The 19,375-nt window shown below is 43.6% G+C and overlaps 1 protein-coding gene across 1 annotated transcript in view; it reads left to right on the plus strand.

The window, feature by feature from the left end:
- LOC140212635 (uncharacterized) overlaps positions 1-19,375 on the plus strand; it is a 40,295-nt gene that overhangs the window by 9,602 nt on the left and 11,318 nt on the right. The window contains exons 3-4 of the mRNA XM_072283692.1: positions 5,567-5,663; positions 7,489-7,731. Of these exons, the coding sequence (XP_072139793.1) occupies positions 5,567-5,663; positions 7,489-7,731 (340 nt within the window). The remainder of the gene's footprint in view (positions 1-5,566; positions 5,664-7,488; positions 7,732-19,375) is intronic.

The following is a 19,375-nucleotide window of genomic DNA, read 5'->3' on the forward strand; positions in this document are numbered from 1 at the left end:
CCACTGGGAGATCCTGCTTTCTCTGGCGGACAGAGCGTAGGTGTTCAGCAAAGCGGTCTCCCAGTCTGCGTCGGGTCTCGCCAATATATAGAAGGCCACATCGGGAGCACCGGACGCAGTATACCACCCCAGCCGACTCACAGGTGAAGTGTCGCCTCACTTGGAAGGACTGTCTGGGGCTCTGAATGGTGGTGCGGGAGGAAGTGTAAGGGCATGTGTAGCACTTGTTCCACTTACAAGGATAAGTGCCAGGAGGAAGATCAGTGGGGAGGGATGGGGGGGACGAATGGACAAGAGAGTCGCGTAGGGAGCGATCCCTGCAGAAAGCAGAGGTGGGGGAGGGAAAGATGTGCTTAGTGGTGGAATCCCGTTGGAGGTGGCGGAAGTTACGGAGAATAATATGTTGGACCCGGAAGCTGGTGGGGTGGTAGGTGAGGACCAGGGGAACCCTATTCCTAGTGGGGTGGCGGGAGGATGGAGTGAGAGCAGATGTACGTGAAATGGGGGAGATGCATTTGAGAGCAGAGTTGATAGTGGAGGAAGGGAAGCCCCTTTCTTTAAAAAAGGAGGACATCTCCCTCGTCCTGGAATGAAAAGCCTCATCCTGAGAGCAGATGCGGCAGAGACGGAGGAATTGCGAGAAGGGGTTGGCATTTTTGCAAGAGACAGGGTGAGAAGAGGAATAGTCCAGATAGTCGTGAGAGTCAGTAGGCTTATAGTAGACATCAGTGGATAAGCTGTCTCCAGAGATAGAGACAGAAAGATCTAGAAAGGGGAGGGAGGTGTCGGAAATGGACCAGGTAAACTTGAGGGCAGGGTGAAAGTTGGAGGCAAAGTTAATAAAGTCAACGAGCGCAGCATGCATGCAGGAAGCAGCACCAATGCAGTCGTCGATGTAACGAAGGAAAAGTGGGGGACAGATACCAGAATAGGCACGGAACATAGATTGTTCCACAAAGCCAACAAAAAGGGTGCCCATAGCTACACCTTTAGTTTGGAGGAAGTGGGAGGAGCCAAAGGAGAAATTATTAAGTGTAAGGACTAATTCCGCTAGACGGAGCAGAGTGGTGGGAGAGGGGAACTGATTAGGTCTGGAATCCAAAAAGAAGCGGAGCAATTTGAGGCCTTCCTGATGGGGGAGTCCTGTCCTGGCAGACCTATTGTCTCAGCTTGCTCCTGCCCCACCGAACTCGTTTCTGCATACCTCGACACGATTTTATCCCCCCTTGTTCAATCCCTTCCTACCTATGTTCGTGACACTTCTCACGCTCTTAAACTTTTCGATGATTTTAAGTTCCCTGGCCCCCACCACTTTATTTTCACCATGGATTTCCAGTCCCTATATACTTCCATCCCCCATCAGGATGCTCTCACTCCATCCTCCCGCCACCCCACTAGGAATAGGGTTCCCCTGGTCCTCACCTACCACCCCACCAGCCTCCGGGTCCAACATATTATTCTCCGTAACTTCTGCCACCTCCAATGGGATCCCACCACTAAGCACATCTTTCCCTCCCCCCCCCTCTCTACTTTCCGCGGGGATCGCTCCCTACGCGACTCCCTTGTCCAGTCGTCCCCCCAATCCCTCCCCACTGATCTCCCTCCTGGCACTTATCCTTGTAAGTGGAACAAGTTCTACACATGCCCTTACACTTCCTCCCGCACCACCATTCAGAGCCCCAGACAGTCCTTCCAGGTGAGGCGACACTTCACCTGTGAGTCGGCTGGGGTGATATACTGTGTCCGGTGCTCCCGATGTGGCCTTCTATATATTGGCGAGACCCGACGCAGACTGGGAGACCGCTTTGCTGAACACCTATGCTCTGTCCACCAGATAAAGCAGGATCTCCCAGTGGCCACACATTTTAATTCCACATCCCTTTCCCATTCTGACATGTCTATCCATGGCCTCCTCTACTGTAAAGATGAAGCCATACTCAGGTCGGAGGAACAACACCTTATATTCCGTCTGGGTAGCCTCCAACCTGATGGCATGAACATCGACTTCTTCCGCTAATGCCCCACCTTCCCCTCGTACCCCATCCGTTATTTATTCTTATACGCACGTTCTTTCTCTCACTCTCCTTTTTCTCCCTCTGTCCCTCTGACTATACCCCTTGCCCATCCTCTGGGTTCCCCCCCTCCCCCCCGGTCTTTCTCCCCGGACCTCCTGTCCCATGATCCTCTCATATCCCCTTTGCCAATCACCTGTCCAGCTCTTGGCTCTATCCCTCCCCCTCCTGTCTTCTCCTATCATTTCGGATCTCCCCCTCCCCCTCCCACTTTCAAATCTCTTACTAACTCTTCCTTCAGTTAGTCCTGAGGAAGGGTCTCGGCCTGAAACGTCAACTGTACCTCTTCCTAGAGATGCTGCCTGGCCTGCTGCGTTCACCAGCAACTTTGATGTGTGTTGTCTGACACTTCCTCCCTCTTTCTCAATCTCTCTGCCTCCATCTCTGGAGAGAAGCTGTCTCAGAGTATGTTTTATAAACCGACCAATTCCCATGGCTATCTTGACTGTACGTCCCCCTTCCCTCTTCTATTCTCCACTCCAGCCTCTCACCTTTTCTCCTCACCTGCCTATTGCCTCCCCCGGTATATCTCCTCCTTCCCTTTCTCCCATAGTCTACACTCCTCTCCTATCAGATTCCCTCTTCTCCAGCCCTTTGCCTTTTCCTCCTATCTCCTCCTAGCCTCTTTCTTCATCACCTCTCCCCACCTACCTGGCTTCACCTATCACCTTATAGCTTGTGCTCCTTCCCTTCCTCCCACCTGTTATTCAGACATTTTCCCCCTGATGAAGGGTCTCAGACTGAATTATTGACTGTTTATTCATTCCCATAGATGTTGCCTGACCTCCAGCATTTGTGTGTGTTGCTCTTGTATTCTAGTCCTCTCTAAATAAATGCTAACATTGTATTTGCTTTATTTTCACTGACGCAATCTGCGTGTTAACATTAAGGGAATCCTGCGCAAGGACTCCTTTGCTCCTCTGATTTTTGAATTATTTTTTTCTACCAAAGTGCATGACCATACGCTTCCCTACGCTATATTCCGTCTGCCACTTTAATACCCATTCTCCCAATCTGTCTAAGCCCTTCTGCAGACTCCCTGCTTCATCAACACTACCTGCCCCTCCACCTTTCTTTATATCATCTGCAAACTTGCCCACAAAGCCATTAATTCTGTCATCCAAATTATTAACATATAATGTGAAAAGAAGCGCTTTCAAAACTGGCGCCTGTTGAATACCACTATTCATTGGCAGGCCAACCAGAAAAGGCTACCTTTATTCCCAATTTTTGCTTTCTGCAAGTCAGCCAATCTTCCATCGATGCTAACATCTTTCCTGTAATACCATAGGTTCCTCTCTTGTTAAGCAGCCTCATTTGTGGCATCTTGTTAAAGACCTTCTAAAAATCCTTCTAAGAATTCCAACAGATTTGTCAGGCAAGATTTCCCCTTAAGAAAACCATGGCCTACTTTATCATGTGCTTCCAAGCACCGAGAAACTTCATCCTTAATAATGGACTTCAATGTCTTCCCAATCACTGAAGTCAGGCTAACTGGCCTATGATTTTGTTTCCTTTGCCTCACTACCTCTGATCTGGGCCGACATTTACGTGCCGGGCGGCACCTAATTAATTAGCTTGTTTTCTTCGGCTTTTTTCTTAAAGATGTGCTGGGTGCGTCCTGGCTACTGTTGCATTCTCCGCGGCAATGTATCGGTCTGCGGCCCGGGGGTTGGGGTGGTGGAACACAGGGGTGTCATCTCATCGTTGTCTGTTTCCATCAGGGCAGGCAGGTCATCTTCTTCATGTTCAGTTCCTGGACGACTTCACTTTCAGTCCATTCGCTATTGCATTTGGTTTCGATTGTTATCCTTTCCTCTTCCAATTGCATCAGCTCTTCATCTTATCAGTTCTTGGTCATGGGATGCCAAAACCTCTTCAACATCATCTTTGTCAATTTCCACAACCCAAACTCACTTTGTCCTTACTTCGTTCACCACGATCGAAATGCTTAATTATGTCTAGTTTTACACTAAGTGTAACACCCTTACGAGCTCTTTTAGGCTTTTCGGATACCGTAGAACTCATCTTGCTAACGGATGCTCACAGGCACGTGTTTAAACAATGCCGGTTAGAATGCAGTTCCGGGGGAGGAGCTTGGCTGCTTGGGGCGCACGCTGCCTTTTATCGCGCACTGCTTTTTTCACACACTACCTTTTTTCGTAACAGTGAAAACACCTTCTGTTAGCGAAAACAGGGAACTAATGTAGGTCTTTCGTAACAGCGAGGTTTCGTAAAGCGAACGTTTGAAAAGCGGGGGACACCTGTATCTGAAAAAACTTTTATATCCTCTTTTATATTGGCTAGTTTACCTTTATATTTCATTTTTTATCTCCTTATGGCTTTTGTTGGTTTTTAAAATCTTCCTAATCCTTTAGCTTTCCACTAATTTTTGTTGTATTATTCGCCCTCTCTTTTACTTTTATGTTGCCTTTGACCTCCCTTGTCAGCCACGGTTTTGTCATCCTCCATTGTTTGTATCTATCCTGCGCCTTCTGAATTGCCCCCAGAAAATCCAGCCATTGCTATTTTGCCGTCATCCCTGCTAGTGTCCCCTTCCAATCAACTTTGACCGCCTTCTCTCTCATGCCTCCGTAATTCCGTTTACTCGACTGTAATACTGATACATCTGACTTTATCATCTCCCTCTCAATCTGCAGTGTGAATTTTATAATATTATAATCACTGTTTCCTAAGTGTTCCTTTATGCAATAGTTCAATAATATCCTTCCTATAGCTGTGAGATCAGAACTGCACACTGTACTCCAACTGTGGTCTCATAAGCAACTTGTACAGTTGCAACATGACATCCCAATTTCTACACTCACTGCCAATGAAGGTAAGTATGCTGAACACCTTCCTCACCACCGTCCCTAATTATATTGCCACTTTCAAGGACTGTGTACCTGTACCCTTGTTCTCTATTCTCCAGGACCCTACCACTTATTGTTTAAGTCCTCCCTTGGTTTAACTCACCAAGATACAACACCCTGTGGAAGGAAAATCCAGATTGGCTAACACCCCATGTAGTTTATAGTGCTTCTTCAGAATATGTCACCTTCGCCGTTAATGAATTGGTGACAACACGAGTGGCAATGAAACCTCTGCTCGATTTTTAAAAAATATCACATTAGTAATCATATCCATTCATCAATTGTTATTGTGCAGGAAGCTTTTTCAAAGCTATATTGCTTTGGTCACTGTGTTTCTGACTTTTTCCAACTCATTTATGACCAATGAGAGGCCTGTGTCGGGCATTCATCCCCCCAATGTCCCCCCTCCCCCCCATGACCAATGGTCAGGGGTTGGTTGGTGGTCTGGTCTAATCAAAATTCATAGGAGAAGGCTACTTTGTGATCAAAACAGAAGCATTGGATATAGATTTCCCCTTTTGACTGGAATACTCGTAACATCATAACATTGTGCTGTCTTCTTCAATATTTTGATCAACTTTTCAAGCAGTGTATTGCATTGAAATGTTATCTTTTCATCAGATGAAGCCTGGAGCGAGGTTTATAAACATCTCTGCAACCATGAGAGCAGTGTAAAAACACACAAGTGCCCGGAGTGTGATCAAAGCTTCCTCAGAATGTAAGTATCTTACAGTATCCTGTGGCGTGCCTGTTGTATGATGATCATGGGATAGTGCTTATTCTAGGGATTACACTCCTGTGTCAGGACTACTGGCCACAGACTGGAAGAAAACAAAAACAGAAATGCTGGAGGAATTCAGCCTGTCGAACAGCATCTGTGGAAGGATAAACGAGTTTCTCTTTTCGCAGACTGAGTTCTTTTGGCAAATCTGTTTCCAGCATTTGCAGCTTTATTTGTTTTCCATAATCGCAGAAGAACAAAATTTGAAAGTAGTATACCCATTTAATAAAATATTAGCTAGGACTTCCCATTTTCCTAATCATTGTGCATTCTCCAAGAAAGTTTGTGATAAAAAACTGATGTGTTTCCTACAAAAACAAATGCCTCCTCTTTGAAGAGAGGAATAGATATAATGACTTAGATTGATGAGCTTCATCAGATGAAGTTTATTAACTTGAACTATGCTTTCTCCACAGATGCTGCTTGTCTCGTCTAGTGTTAATGATGCATGGTTATATGTATTTACCTGCTTGAACCAAATTAAGTTTGCAAGTCATCATTTGCGATTTTCTGTTTCCTATTATTGCCTTCCAGGATTCTTATTCATGAAAAACACATAACTGCCAATTTGCAATATAAAATATCAGATTTATTTACTGGGCACAACAAGTAAAGTCACTCCCACCACACTGAAGTTTTATTGTTGGATGGACACAAAGTAACTTAGCTGCCTTTAAGTCATTACTGCACATCAAAGGAGGCAACATTTTTTACAAAACATTCCCAATACTGATACTACAATGCTAGCAATACTAAGCAATTACAATTACAGACACTAAAACAACTTCCACTGTTAATCCAAAAGCATCCCAGTACTGAATCACGTTGAAACATCCCCACCTCTGATGGTAAGACTCTCCCAATGCTAACTCTGAAACAACCATTACTAGCCCCAAGACAAGCCAGAGTTTGCTCTGAAATATATCTTTTATTGATCTTAGAACACCCTCAAAACTGACCCCTCAGACCTCAGTTATGACCCTAAGTTGTGGAAATGCTCTGTTCATGCAGGCTCTAAAATATCCCCAAATTCTGTCCCAGTTATTCAATTCTGTTTTACAAGTATAATCTTGCTCACTTCACCAGCAATGTGAAGAAAGAGCTCTTTTGATTAGAAATTTTTCATTTCTGGCTACTGATTCTCCAGTAGCTTCTCTGCTCAGACCCACAGTTAAAATTGCAGCTGAGTTCTGAGGGCATCTTAGTGGAATCTTCCTGTTGAAAGAAGGATGTTATTAATTTATATTCAGTAACTTTTTGATCGTAGAAGGGTTATATGAACTGCAGGTGGTGTGTTGGTGGGTCTGTTCTCAGAGAGATTTGAACTGCTTGCTTACCTAGTATCTACTGGACTATGAATTTCAAAGTCAGCCCCCATAAACAATGGGCTCAAGTATTAAGATGGGAAGTTTGTCACTAAGAAGTCACACCAATGATGAAAATAAAGGGAAAATACAATTTTTTAAAGTCCAGTTTAACAAAACATTGGATTTTTGGACGCTATAAATGCTGGGAACTGAATAAAAAAAAAGCTCTGATAGAGGAACTCAGCAAGTCAGCCAGCACCTGTGGAGGTAAAGGTATGGTTGACAATCTGGATCAAGACTCTGCTTCAGGACTGAGAGTGTGAAGGGGATATGGCCAGTACGAAGGGGTGAGGCAGGATTGGGGTTTTCTTTCATTGAAGTTGTTTAATATTCATAAAGGATAGGTGAACTACTGTTTGGTGTATTAGACAGAGCTATTTTCTGCTTTTTGTCAGAGATGATCTGAATGAGCACGTGGCAAAGCACAAGGAGACAAGGTTATTTCTCTGCCAGCTTTGCGGACAGACGTTCAAATGCGGGCAACAGAAGAATAAACACTATAGACAAGTCCATCGGAAGACTCAGGAAAAAAGGAGAGTGAATGAAAATAGTTTATTAAGTAGAAGACACAAAGAAAAAGAGTCTCGAATCCAGCAGAAGAAAGTAAGCAAAGAATTTGCTTGCAACATTTGTACCAGGTAATAATGCTTCTTGCATTTCCATTCCTCGTCACTTCTGACTGAGCCTTCAGCTGCTTTAACATTACTGTCCGCTACCTTTTGCCATTGAGCCTGCTTTCCCTCACACAGCCAAAGCTACCACTTCTCACTACCCTTTCTCAAGACTCAACTTTTTAACCAACAAAGCTACTTATGGCTTGGTAACCATTCTTCTTCTTTCACTATCTGTTGGTGGAATAACTTTGGAAATACTAGTTGTTTTGATTTAGTTTGATTTATATTAGGGTATGTTTGCACTATAGCATATTTTATCAGTTAGGTTTCATTGAAATAAAATGATAATCGAATTCTAATAAAGAACAGAAATACATTTTGAATTGCATCCACAAAATAATTTATGGAACCATGATTTCAATAGTTATTTCAAAATATTCTAAATGCTTCTCTTGGTGGTTATTCCATTCGGGAAGAGGAGATATGCCCTGTCTATTTTATGCTTCTACCATTCATTGTTATATTGTTTTTTATTAATATTTCCATTTAACTTAATTTGAAACTAAATATAGATTGGTGCGAGGTGGTGGTTGATACTTTCATCTCATTTGTTTTGATTATGTGTCTTTGAGAACTCGCGATAATTTATCAATAAGAAAAAAATTACAAAGACTTCACATTATTAAATACTGCAGGTTATGAGCAAAGTGCTGGGAGGTGGAATTAATACAGATGGATGCCCACTGGTCTGCATGGACATGGTGGGCTGGATGGCCTGTTTAATGTTGTATGATTTTATGACTAATGCAATAATCCATTATCCAACCATTCAGAAATCTGAATGTTTCCATATCTGGCTCACAGGATAATATTTGCTATGCTTTATTATCCAATCACTAAGGGCCTGATCAGAATTTCCTTGGTCCTGCACTTCCTGCTCACTCCCTACACCTGATTTTCATGTTTCCTACCAACTCACCGGGCCCTAATTCCCACATTAGTTTTAAATGCACCTGATACTGTCAGCCACACCCTTAAAAATTAACTGGGATCACTGAAATGTTAGTCTGAAACATATTTTTAAAAAGTGAATTCTATATACTTTGTAGCATTAACAGAATAATATTGAATAGTATGGAATATGAGCTAGTCCCATGTCATGCTCTGCTAATTTAGAACTCCTTTTACCAAAGCTTGTAAGATATCATGGGCAGTATTTTCTGTTGTTCTACTGTCTGCTGTTTTGTGTTTTTTAAAAAAAAACTTGTTACATTTTCATCGGTTTTTGCTACTGCTCACAATGTTTATGTATTCTAAGTACATTTATTATCAAAGTATGTATTGAAGTATACAACCCTGATATTCGTCTTCTTCACAGACAGCCATGAAACTATGGAATTCATTCAAAGAAAAACATTAACCTCCCCTATGCAAAAAAGGTACAAATTGTGCAAACGGCAACAAGAATATCAACCCATCTCCCATGCGCAAAATGCAAACAACTGCGCAAACACAGTATAAAAAATGACATTGATCCATTGAGTCTGTTGGCATTGGGCAAAGATTGGAGTACACCAATTTGGGTATGCACTCGGTGGCCACTTTATTAGGTACCCCCTGTACCTAATAAAGTGCCCACTGAGCGTATGTTTGTGGTCTTCTGCTATAGTCCACTCAATGTGTTGTATGTTGAAAGATGGTCTTCTGCACTTCACTATTGTAATACATGGTTACCTGAGTTACTGTTGCCTTCCTGTCAGCTTGAACTAGTCTGGCCATTCTCCTCTGACCTCTCCCATTAAAAAGGCAATTTTGCTTTTTTTTTTTGCACAGTTCTCTGTAAACTCTAGGGACTGCTGTGTCTGAAAATCCCATGTGATCAGCAGTTCCTGAAGTATTCAAATCATCCCATCTGTAACAATAATCATTTCACAGTCAAAGTCACTTAGGTCACAGTTCTTCCCCATTCTAAAGTGGTCTGAGCAATAACCGACCCTCTTGTCATATACGCATGTTTTTATGCATTGAGTTGCTGCCACATGATTGGCTGATTAGATATTGGCATTAACAAGTAGGTGTACAAGTGTACCTAATGAAGTGGTACTGCGTGTAAGTTGCCTTTATCTTTATGGGAACCTGATCAAACCCAGCCTTTGTTCATTTCAGTGCCAGGATGATAGCTTATACACTCATGACTTCAGGTCATCCTGTACATCTGACCAATTGTTTGGAAGATTGGTGCGGTGGATGGTAATAGATTTTTTTGGCTGTTGCTGGGCTGCAGGCATCCTTTGCCAGGTGGAAACAGAGTACTTCTGCATGCCACCTTACCCCTTCTCCACCCTTCCCGAGTTACAACAAGTGGGACCGAGGCTGAACCGACCTGAGAGCTGAGCGGACTCCCTCACTCACACACTAAGTCAACAAGGCCAGCCGGCAGACGCTCTTCCCATGCCTGCTTGCTCTCCCATTACTGCTGCTTCTGTGATCCTTCCCAAACATTGGTGTTGTTAATTTCCAACTTGTGAACAGTTCTCCGTAACAGAATACCAAAGTAGCATGGGGGCTACCTGTATATAGCTGGAATCTTCATGCTGATATACACTGAGTGTCCATTTTATTAAGTACTCCCTGTACCCAATAAAGTGGTCACGGAGTGTATATTTGTGGTCTTCTTTTGTCAATCTGAAGTGTTGTGCGTTCAGAGATGCTCTTCTGCAAACCACTTTTGTAACACATGGTTATTTGAATCTTCCTGTCAGCTTGACCGAGTCTGGCCATTTGCTTCTGACCTCTCCTATTAACAAGGCATTTTTGCCACCACAGCTGCTGTTCACTGGATGCTTTTGTTTTTCACAGCTTTCTCTGTAAGCTCTAGAGACTGTTGTGCATGAAAATCCAGGAGATCAGCATTTCTGAGGTACTCAAACCACACCATCTGGCACCAACCATCATTCCACAGTCAAAATCACTTAGGTCACATTTCTTCCCCATTCTGACATTTGGTCTGATCAATATCTAAATATAACTGAACCTCTTGACCATGTCTGCATGCTTTTATGCATTGAGTTGCCGATTATACATTTGCATTAATGAGCAAGTATACAGGTGTACCTGATATATTTTAAGAGGCTTCCCCATCTATATCCTTTCACTAACAGTTGTCTATTCCTCTTCTGTTGATAACGTCTGAATTCAGTAGATGAGAGAAAGAGACTGGGAGACCAGTAAAATCCTTGGCACTTATCCTCAAAGCACAGTATTCCAATAATTAGAACTAGGTCAGGAGAAATTACTTTGTACGTTATATACACAAAGGGAACAATTCTATTATGATTTATCCATGTTAATTTTATGCAGGATAAATACTCAGTTGAAGTCATATTGATGGATGGCAGCTGTTTTCGACAACCAGAGCCAGCTTGCTTCTGCTGGGCTTGATCCCAGTTCAGGTCTTCCTTCCTCATTTCAGTCACTGTTGAATTCTGCAGAGTACAAAGATGCAGTCACCTTGCATAATACTTAACATCAGATCTATTGTGATTAATTATAGCAGTTTGTTTTCAGGTGAGTTGCTGCAATTAGAAATGTGTAGGAAAATGGGGCCTTCTGAAAATTACTTCAAAAGTGCACTTATAAAGTACATGCTTGTGCAATTAATAAGTTGTGCTTGTTTTGCTGCTAGAATTCTAAATGTGCTCTCATAACCATGTCCACAGGCTTTATTTATGTAATAAATGCAAAACTCAGCCAGCCAAACAGCATGTAATACAGAGAAAAAGCATGGGGAGGAAGTTGAAATCTTATAGGGTAAAAGGAGGAAAGATTGAACAACCCAGTTAATCCAAAAGAGGATGTTTAAAGCTAGTAAATAGTGTAAGCTGTTTCTGGAGAAAGCTTGGTTAGGAGCATCTGAATGAAAGCAAGAAGAACAGAAGCAGATTGTTGCAATGTAAGACACAGATCTCTGAATGATCTGAAATTATTCAGTTTGGTGTCAAGTCTGAAGGTGTGACGTGCCAAGTTGAAATCAGTCAAGTGCTCTTCTTCAAGCCAACTTTGAACTTTGTTAAAAATTTATAAAGCAATAATGAGCACTGTCACCCTTGTGGACTGAACATAGATGTTTTGCTGAGTGGTCACCCAATCTGCCTTTGGTTTTCCCTGCTGTGTACACACATCTATTGATGCTTCTGGACACATCTTCAGTGATGTTCCTGGAATCATCGGGTGTTTCGGGTCTTTCAACATCATACAACCTTCTCCAGGTGACCCAGCCGGGGCTGATCAGACCCCAGCTTGTGTCCAGATGGCTAGCTACTTATGACTCCATGGCTCCCCTCTTTTGTGCCACAGCCATCTCGAGGCCCTCTCTGCCGCATCGGTGGTACTGCGGATGGCTCTCCTCTTCCTCTCTCCCTCGATGCCCAAAATGCTGAAGGCTCTAACTAAAGAACGGGCTACGAATACAATAATGGTTGTCATGGCTTGCAGCTTCCTATCAACCCCTCCCTTCGCTGTTGCCTCCAGAATTTGGTTAACATCTTCATCAAACTGCTTCCACAGTGAAGTCATGTTAGCTGCAGGCCATTTGATCTGCCTTCTGTTAGACTTCATGTTAGAGGGATTAGTTTGCAACACTTGGAGGTTCTGGGCGCTATGGGGTGACTCCGGGCATGGCCACTCCTTCGTCTCACCAGGTTGGACACCTGCGCTTTGTGTTGCTCCTGCTCCCGCCAAACACTTAATCCTCGCTTGGTGGATCTTCAGGCCGCGATCGTCCTTGCAGATTTTGCCACATGCACACTGCTTCCTCATCGTCGTTTGTTCATTGCCTGGGTCTGATGTCGTTGTGTCCATCCGACTGGGGTGCTCATCCTCCTCCCCACTCTCGGGCACCCCTGGGGGTATCTTTTCCTTAGATTCTTTGTAGCTTTTGTGGGGGTCCTCCTCTCAGAGGACACAGATTGGGTTGCCAGCCCGTTCTGCCCTGGTTGCCGGCTCTCCGGGCTGTCACTGACTCTCCAGTCATCACCACTCTTTTCGCGGTTATCACCCAGTCTTTCCTGGTTGTCACTGATTAACTCAGGGTGTAAACTGTGTACACACATCTACTGATGCTTCTGGACACATCTTCAGTGATGTTCCTGGAATCATTGGGTGTTTCGGATCTTTCAACATCATACAACCTCCTCCAGGTGACCAGTAAGTTAGCGGTGTAAAGCTGAATTGCATGGACGTATAGTGCCGTCAGCTGGAGGAGCTCGACTCTCATTATGTTCAAATCAGAGGATAATGGTTGATGATTCAGGTTGTTACCAGTGGGGTTCCACAGAGCTTGTTGCTTGGTCCTTTGCTTTTTGTAATATAGATGAATAACAGTCAAAATTATGAGATGATGCAGAAATTAGCAGTGCATTTGGCAATGAACAGGAAAGGCTACAGAAGATGTAATTGGAATGGATTTTAATTGAGAAACATTTGAAATGATGCTTTTGGGAGGGTGTCTGAAGACATAATAAATGGGAGATATTGAGTGATGTGAAACAACAGAAGAGTCTTGGAACTGTGAAGGTAGCATGACAAGTTAATAAGATTTAAAAAGTCAAATGTAAATCAATGTAAGTCAATTTTCTGTGCTTGGTGTCAGATATGGGAGGTCCTGGAGACTCCCAGCCTCCCGGATGGCCACATCTGCACCAGGTGCGTTGAGCTGCAGCTCCTTAGCATTAGGGAGCTGGAGATGCAGTTCGATGACCTTCATCTGGTCAGGGAGAGTGAGGAGGTGATAGGAGCTATAGGTAAGTCGTCACTCCGGGGCCTGGGGAGACAGGTAAGTGGGTAACGGTCAGGAGAGGGAAGGGCAGGAGTCAGAGACTAGAGAGCACCCCTGTGGCTGTCCCCCTTAACAATAAGTACTCCTGTTTGAGTACTGTTGGGAGAGACAGCCTACCTGGGAGAAGCAACAGTGGTCGCACCTCTGGCATAGAGTCTGGCCCTGTGGCTCGGAAGGGTAACATAGAAACATAGAAAACCTACAGCACAAAACAGGCCCTTCGGCTCACATAGTTGTGCAGAACATGTCCCTAACTTAAAAATTATTAGGCTTACCTATAGCCTTCTATTTTTCTAAGCTCCATGTACCTATCCAAAAGTCTCTTAAAGGACCCTATCATATCCGCCTCCACCACCGTTGCCGACAGCCCATTCCACGCATGCACCACTCTCTGAGTAAAAAACTTACCCCTGACATCTCCTCTGTACCTACTGCCCAGCACCTTAAACTTGTGTCCTCTTGTGGCAGCCATTTCAGCCCTGGGAAAAAGCCTCTGACTATCCACATGATCAATGCCTCTCATCATCTTATACACCTCTATCAGATCACCTCTCATTCTCTGTCACTTCAAGGAGAAAAGGCCAAGTTCACTCGACCTGTTTTCATAAGGCATGCTCCCCAATCCAGGCAACATCCTTGTAAATCTCCTCTGCACCCTTTTCATGGCTTCCACATCCTTCCTGTAGTGAGGCAACCAGAACTGAGCACAGTACTCCTCTGACCAGGGTCCTTTTTAGCTGCAACATTACCTCTCGGCTCCTAAATTCAATTCCACGATTGATGAAGGCCAATACACCGTATGCCTTCTTAACCACAGAGTCAATCTGTGCAGCTGCTTTGAGCGTCCTATGGACTCAGACCCCAAGATCCCTCTGATCCTTCACCTGCCACGAGTCTTACCATTAATACTATATTCTGCCATCATATTTGACCTACCAAAATGAACCACTTCACACTTATCTGGGTTGAGCTCCATCTGTCACTTCTCAGCCCAGTTTTGTATCTTATCAATGTCCTGCTGTAACCTCTGACAGTCCTCCACACTATGCACAACATCTCCAACCTTTGTGTCATCAGCAAACTAACTAACCCATCCCTCCACTTCCTCATCCAGGTCATTTATAAAAATCCCGAAGAGTAAGGGTCCCAGAACAGATCCCTGAGGCACTCCACTGGTAACCGACCTCCATGCAGAATATGACCCATCTACAACCACTCTTTGCCTTCTGTGGGCAAGCCAGTTCTGGATCCACAAAGCAATGCCCCCTTGGATCCCATGCCTCCTTACTTTCTCAAAAGCCTTGCATGGGTACCTTATCAAATGCCTTGCTGAAATCCATATACACTACAACTACTGCTCTTCCTTCATCAATGTGTTTAGTCACATCCTCAAGAAATTCAAATCAGGCTTGTAAGGCACAAACTGCCTTTGACAGAGCCATACTGACTGTTCCAAATCATGTTATGCCTCTCCAAATGTTCAGAAATCCTGCCTCTCAGGATCTTCTCTATTAACTTACCAACCACTGAAGTAAGGCTCACTGGTCTATAATTTCCTGGGCTATCTCTTCTCCCTTTCTTGAGTAAGGGAACAATATCCGCAACCCTCCAATCCTCTGCAACCTCTCCCTTCCCCATTGATGATGCAAAGATCATCTCCAGACGCTCTGCAATCTCCTCCCTCGCCTCCCACAGTAGCCTGGGGTACATCTCATCCGGTCCTGGTGACTTATCCCATTTGATGCTTTCCAAAAGCTCCAGCAAATCCTCTTCCTTAATATCTACATGCTCAAGCTTTTCAGACCGCTACAAGTCATCCCTAAAATCGCCAAGTTCCTTTTCCATAGTGAATACTGAAGCAAAGTATTCATTAATTACCTCAGCTATCTCCTCCTGTTCCATACACACTTTTCCACTGTCACACTTGATTGGTCCCATTCTCTCACGTCTTATCCTCTTGCTCGTCACATACTTGTAGATTGCCTTAATCCTGTCTGCCAAGGCCTTCTCATTTCCCCTTCTGGTTTTCCTAATTTCATTCTTAAGCTCCTTCCTGCTAGCCTTCTAATCTTCTAGATCTCTATCATTACCTACTTTTTTTGAACCTTTTGTAAGCTCTTCTTTTCTTGACTAGATTTACAACAGCCTTTGTACACCATGGTTCCAGTACCTTCCCTGTCTCATTGGAATGTACCTATGCAGAACCCTATGCAAATTTCCCCTGAATATTTGCCACATTTCTTCTGTACGTTTCCCTGAGAACATCTGTTTACAATTTATGGTTCCAAGTTCCTGCCTGAAAGCCTCATATTTCCCCTTACTCCAATTAAATGTTTCCCTAACTTGTCTGTTCCTATCCCTTTCCAATGCTATGGTAAAGGACATAGAATTGTGATCACTTTCTCCAAAATGCTCTCCCACTGAGAGACCTGACATCTGACCAGGTTCATTTCCCAATACCAGATCAAATACAGCCTCTCCTCTTGTAGGCTTATCTACATATTGTGTCAAGAAACCTTCCTGAACACACCTAACAAACTCCACCCCATCTAAACCCCTCAATCTAGGGAGATGCCAATCAATATTTGGGAAATTAAAATCTCTCACCAGAACAACTCTGTTATTATTACACCTTTGCAGAATCTTCCTCCCTATCTGCTCCTCGATGTCCCTGTTACTATTGGGTGGTCTATAAAAAACACCCAGTAGAGTTATTGACCCCTTCTTATTCCTAACTTACACCCACAGAGACTCCGTAGACAACCCCTCCATGACTTCCTCCTTTTCTGTAGCCGTGACGTTATTCCTGATCAACAGTGCCACGCCCCCACCTCTTTTGCCTCCCTCCCTGTCCTGAAACATCTAAAGCCTGACACTTGAAGTAGCCATTCCTGCCCCTGCACCGTCCAAGTCTCTGTAATGGCCACAACATCATAGCTCCAAGTACTGATCCATACTCTAAGCTCATCCGCTTTGTTCATAATTTTCCTCGCATTAAAATAGACACATCTCAAACCACCGGTCTGAGCGCGTCCCTTCTGTATCACCTACCTATCCTCCCTTTCGCACTGACTCCAAGCTTTCTCTATTTGTGAGTCAACCTGCCCTTTCCGCCATCACTTCAGTTTGGTTCCCACCACCAGCAATTCTAGTTTAAACACTCCTCAGTAGCCTTAGCAAACCTCCCCGCCTGGATATTGGTCCCCCTGAGACTCAAGTGCAACCTGTCCCTTTTGTACAGGGCACACCTGCCTCAAAAGAAGTCCCAATGATCCAGAAATCTGAATCCCTGCCCCCTGCTCCAATCCCACAGCCACGCATTTATCCTCAACCTCATTCAATTCCTATGCTCACTGTCACATGGCACAGGCAGTAATCCCAAGATTACTACCTTTGAGGTCCTGTTTTTCCAGCTGATTTTATTCCCAACACCATGACTGCCTGATCGGCCTCTCAACAGTATTCCACCCTCCTCAGTAACCTCAGTTCCTTTGCACCTATTTCTGCCTTCCATCATTGCGTACAGCACTGTTGGGTTCCTGCTAACCTACGTTCCGCCTCATTTGTTTTTGTCTGCCATGATGTACACCTAAGGCCCCTTTATATTGGCACGTTCCACGCTTTGGCCCCTTTACATTGGCACATTTGGCCCCTTTACATTGGCATGTACCACGCTTTGGCCCCTTTACATTGGCACATTTGGCCCCTTTACATTGGCATGTACCACGCTTTGGCCCCTTTACATTGGCACATTTGGCCCCTTTACATTGGCACGTTCCACGTTTTGGCCCCTTTACATTGGCATGTGCCACGTTTTGGCCCCTTTACATTGGCATATTCCACGTTTTGGCCCCTTTATATAGGCACGTGCCACGTTTTGGAATGGAGAGAAAAGACTTTTATCACAGATAAGAGGGGTAAACCTGAATGTGTTTTGGTAGATCGCCTTAAACTGGCCCAAGTTTTGGAGGATTCCATTAACATGTCCCTGCTGACACAACATGACCATAAGTGTGTCAACACGTCTCTGGACAAGCCAGAGGCACCTGCTGTTCTTCCACCCATGGAACACAGGACCCAAGCCAGGTGGCTTGTCTGAGCTCCAGGCAGGCTCACAATGCCAGTTTTAGTGAATTCTGGGGAGGGGGGGCTTTGTAGGGTAATGTAATTGGTGAAACATACGTAATTCTCAACCTCTGACATTGCAGAGGCGGGTCTGACGTAATTACATAATTACATAAAGTACTTATACCGCACTTTGTTTTCAGTTTTCTTGGAATTTAATAAATGAGTTGTCACAGTTTTTTCTTAAACATAAAACACCTCGTTTTATTTGTGAAAACCTACAGTAGTAGTGGCTGGAAATGTGTTAACCTTGAGAAAACAGTACCTGACATCACCAGCTCTTGCATGCAGCTGTCTCTCGTGTGTATGCAGTCCAAAAGAGGGCAGCAAAGGACAGCTATTTTATCTCAACCCCCTTTCTCCCACTCAGCTTTACGCACACACACTCACCCAAGGCTTTTGTTTGCAGTGAAATTAAAAGCTACTGAAGTGCTAAGATGGACGATACTATTAAAATGTGGGGGCACATCTATAGTTCTGAGTCTTGATGAAGGGTCTCAGCCTGACAAGTCAGCTATTTATTCCCCTTCATAGATGCTGCCTGACCTGCTGAGTTCCTCCAGCGTTTTGTATGTTGCTCTGGATTTCTAGCATCTAGAGAACCTTTTGCATTCATGTAGATTTCAGTGTATTAGTGGAATCTTACAGCCCTTGTTTCTGTTAGTAGTGTCCAAGCAGTGTTGGTCTGAATCAATTTTCCAAGATTGTTGGGACTTTTCAACAAGCTTCTGAGCTAATGTATGGTCCTTGAAGAAATATTTAAACTGAGTGTGCTTCAGATGACAAGGCATATGGCATTTACACCATATGTAACTTTATAAAATCAAAATCATGGAGGAATAAGACAGTGTTTGTTGGTGTGTTGCAGTGGACTCTGATAATGATATTTCAAGTCAAGTCAAGTTTATTGTCATTTAACAATATACATGTATACTGTCAAACAAGACAACCTTTCTTCGAACTAGGGTGTAAAGCACATAGCACATAATAACTTATGAAAGTAAAGATGAAATCTACAGATGGATTACACATAAATAAGCAATCTAAAATGCATAAATTAAATATTGTCAGTTATAGAACAGGTTAACCATTGACATTTTGAATACCATTAGGGAGCTCAGAACCCTAATTATTGTTAAATGACAATAAACTTGAATTGACTTGAAATATCATTATCAGAGTCCACTGTAACACACCAACAAACACCATTTTATTCCTCCATGATTTTGATTTTATAAAGTTACATATAGCGTGAATGCCATATGCCTTGTCATCTGAAGCACATTCAGTTTAATGCTGGACAATACCTAGTAACATGAGGAAACGAATTGAAGCAGCAGAGATGTGGTTTTTGAAGAGGATGCAAAGAATATCATGAATGAAATGAATTATCTAACGAGGATGTCATGAACAGAGCAAACACAAAAAGAGAAATAATATGAGATCATGAAAAGGCAATGTAACTTCATTGGACGTGTGATTAGGAAAGAGGAGTTGCACGGTAATTATGGGAAAGATTGAAGGGAAGAAAGCAAGAGGAAGACAAAGACAAATGATGATGGAGACAGCAGCCAGAGAACTGGAAATGAATACCAATGAATTGATCCACTTGACCCGAAACAGGAGTGTGTGGGCCACGGCAGTCAAAGCTCAAATTGGGCATGGCACCTGATGATGATGATGAAATATCTAATATCTGAGACTGTA

This window comes from Mobula birostris, chromosome 19 (assembly GCF_030028105.1).
Source record: "Mobula birostris isolate sMobBir1 chromosome 19, sMobBir1.hap1, whole genome shotgun sequence".
Classification (NCBI taxonomy): domain Eukaryota; kingdom Metazoa; phylum Chordata; class Chondrichthyes; order Myliobatiformes; family Myliobatidae; genus Mobula; species Mobula birostris.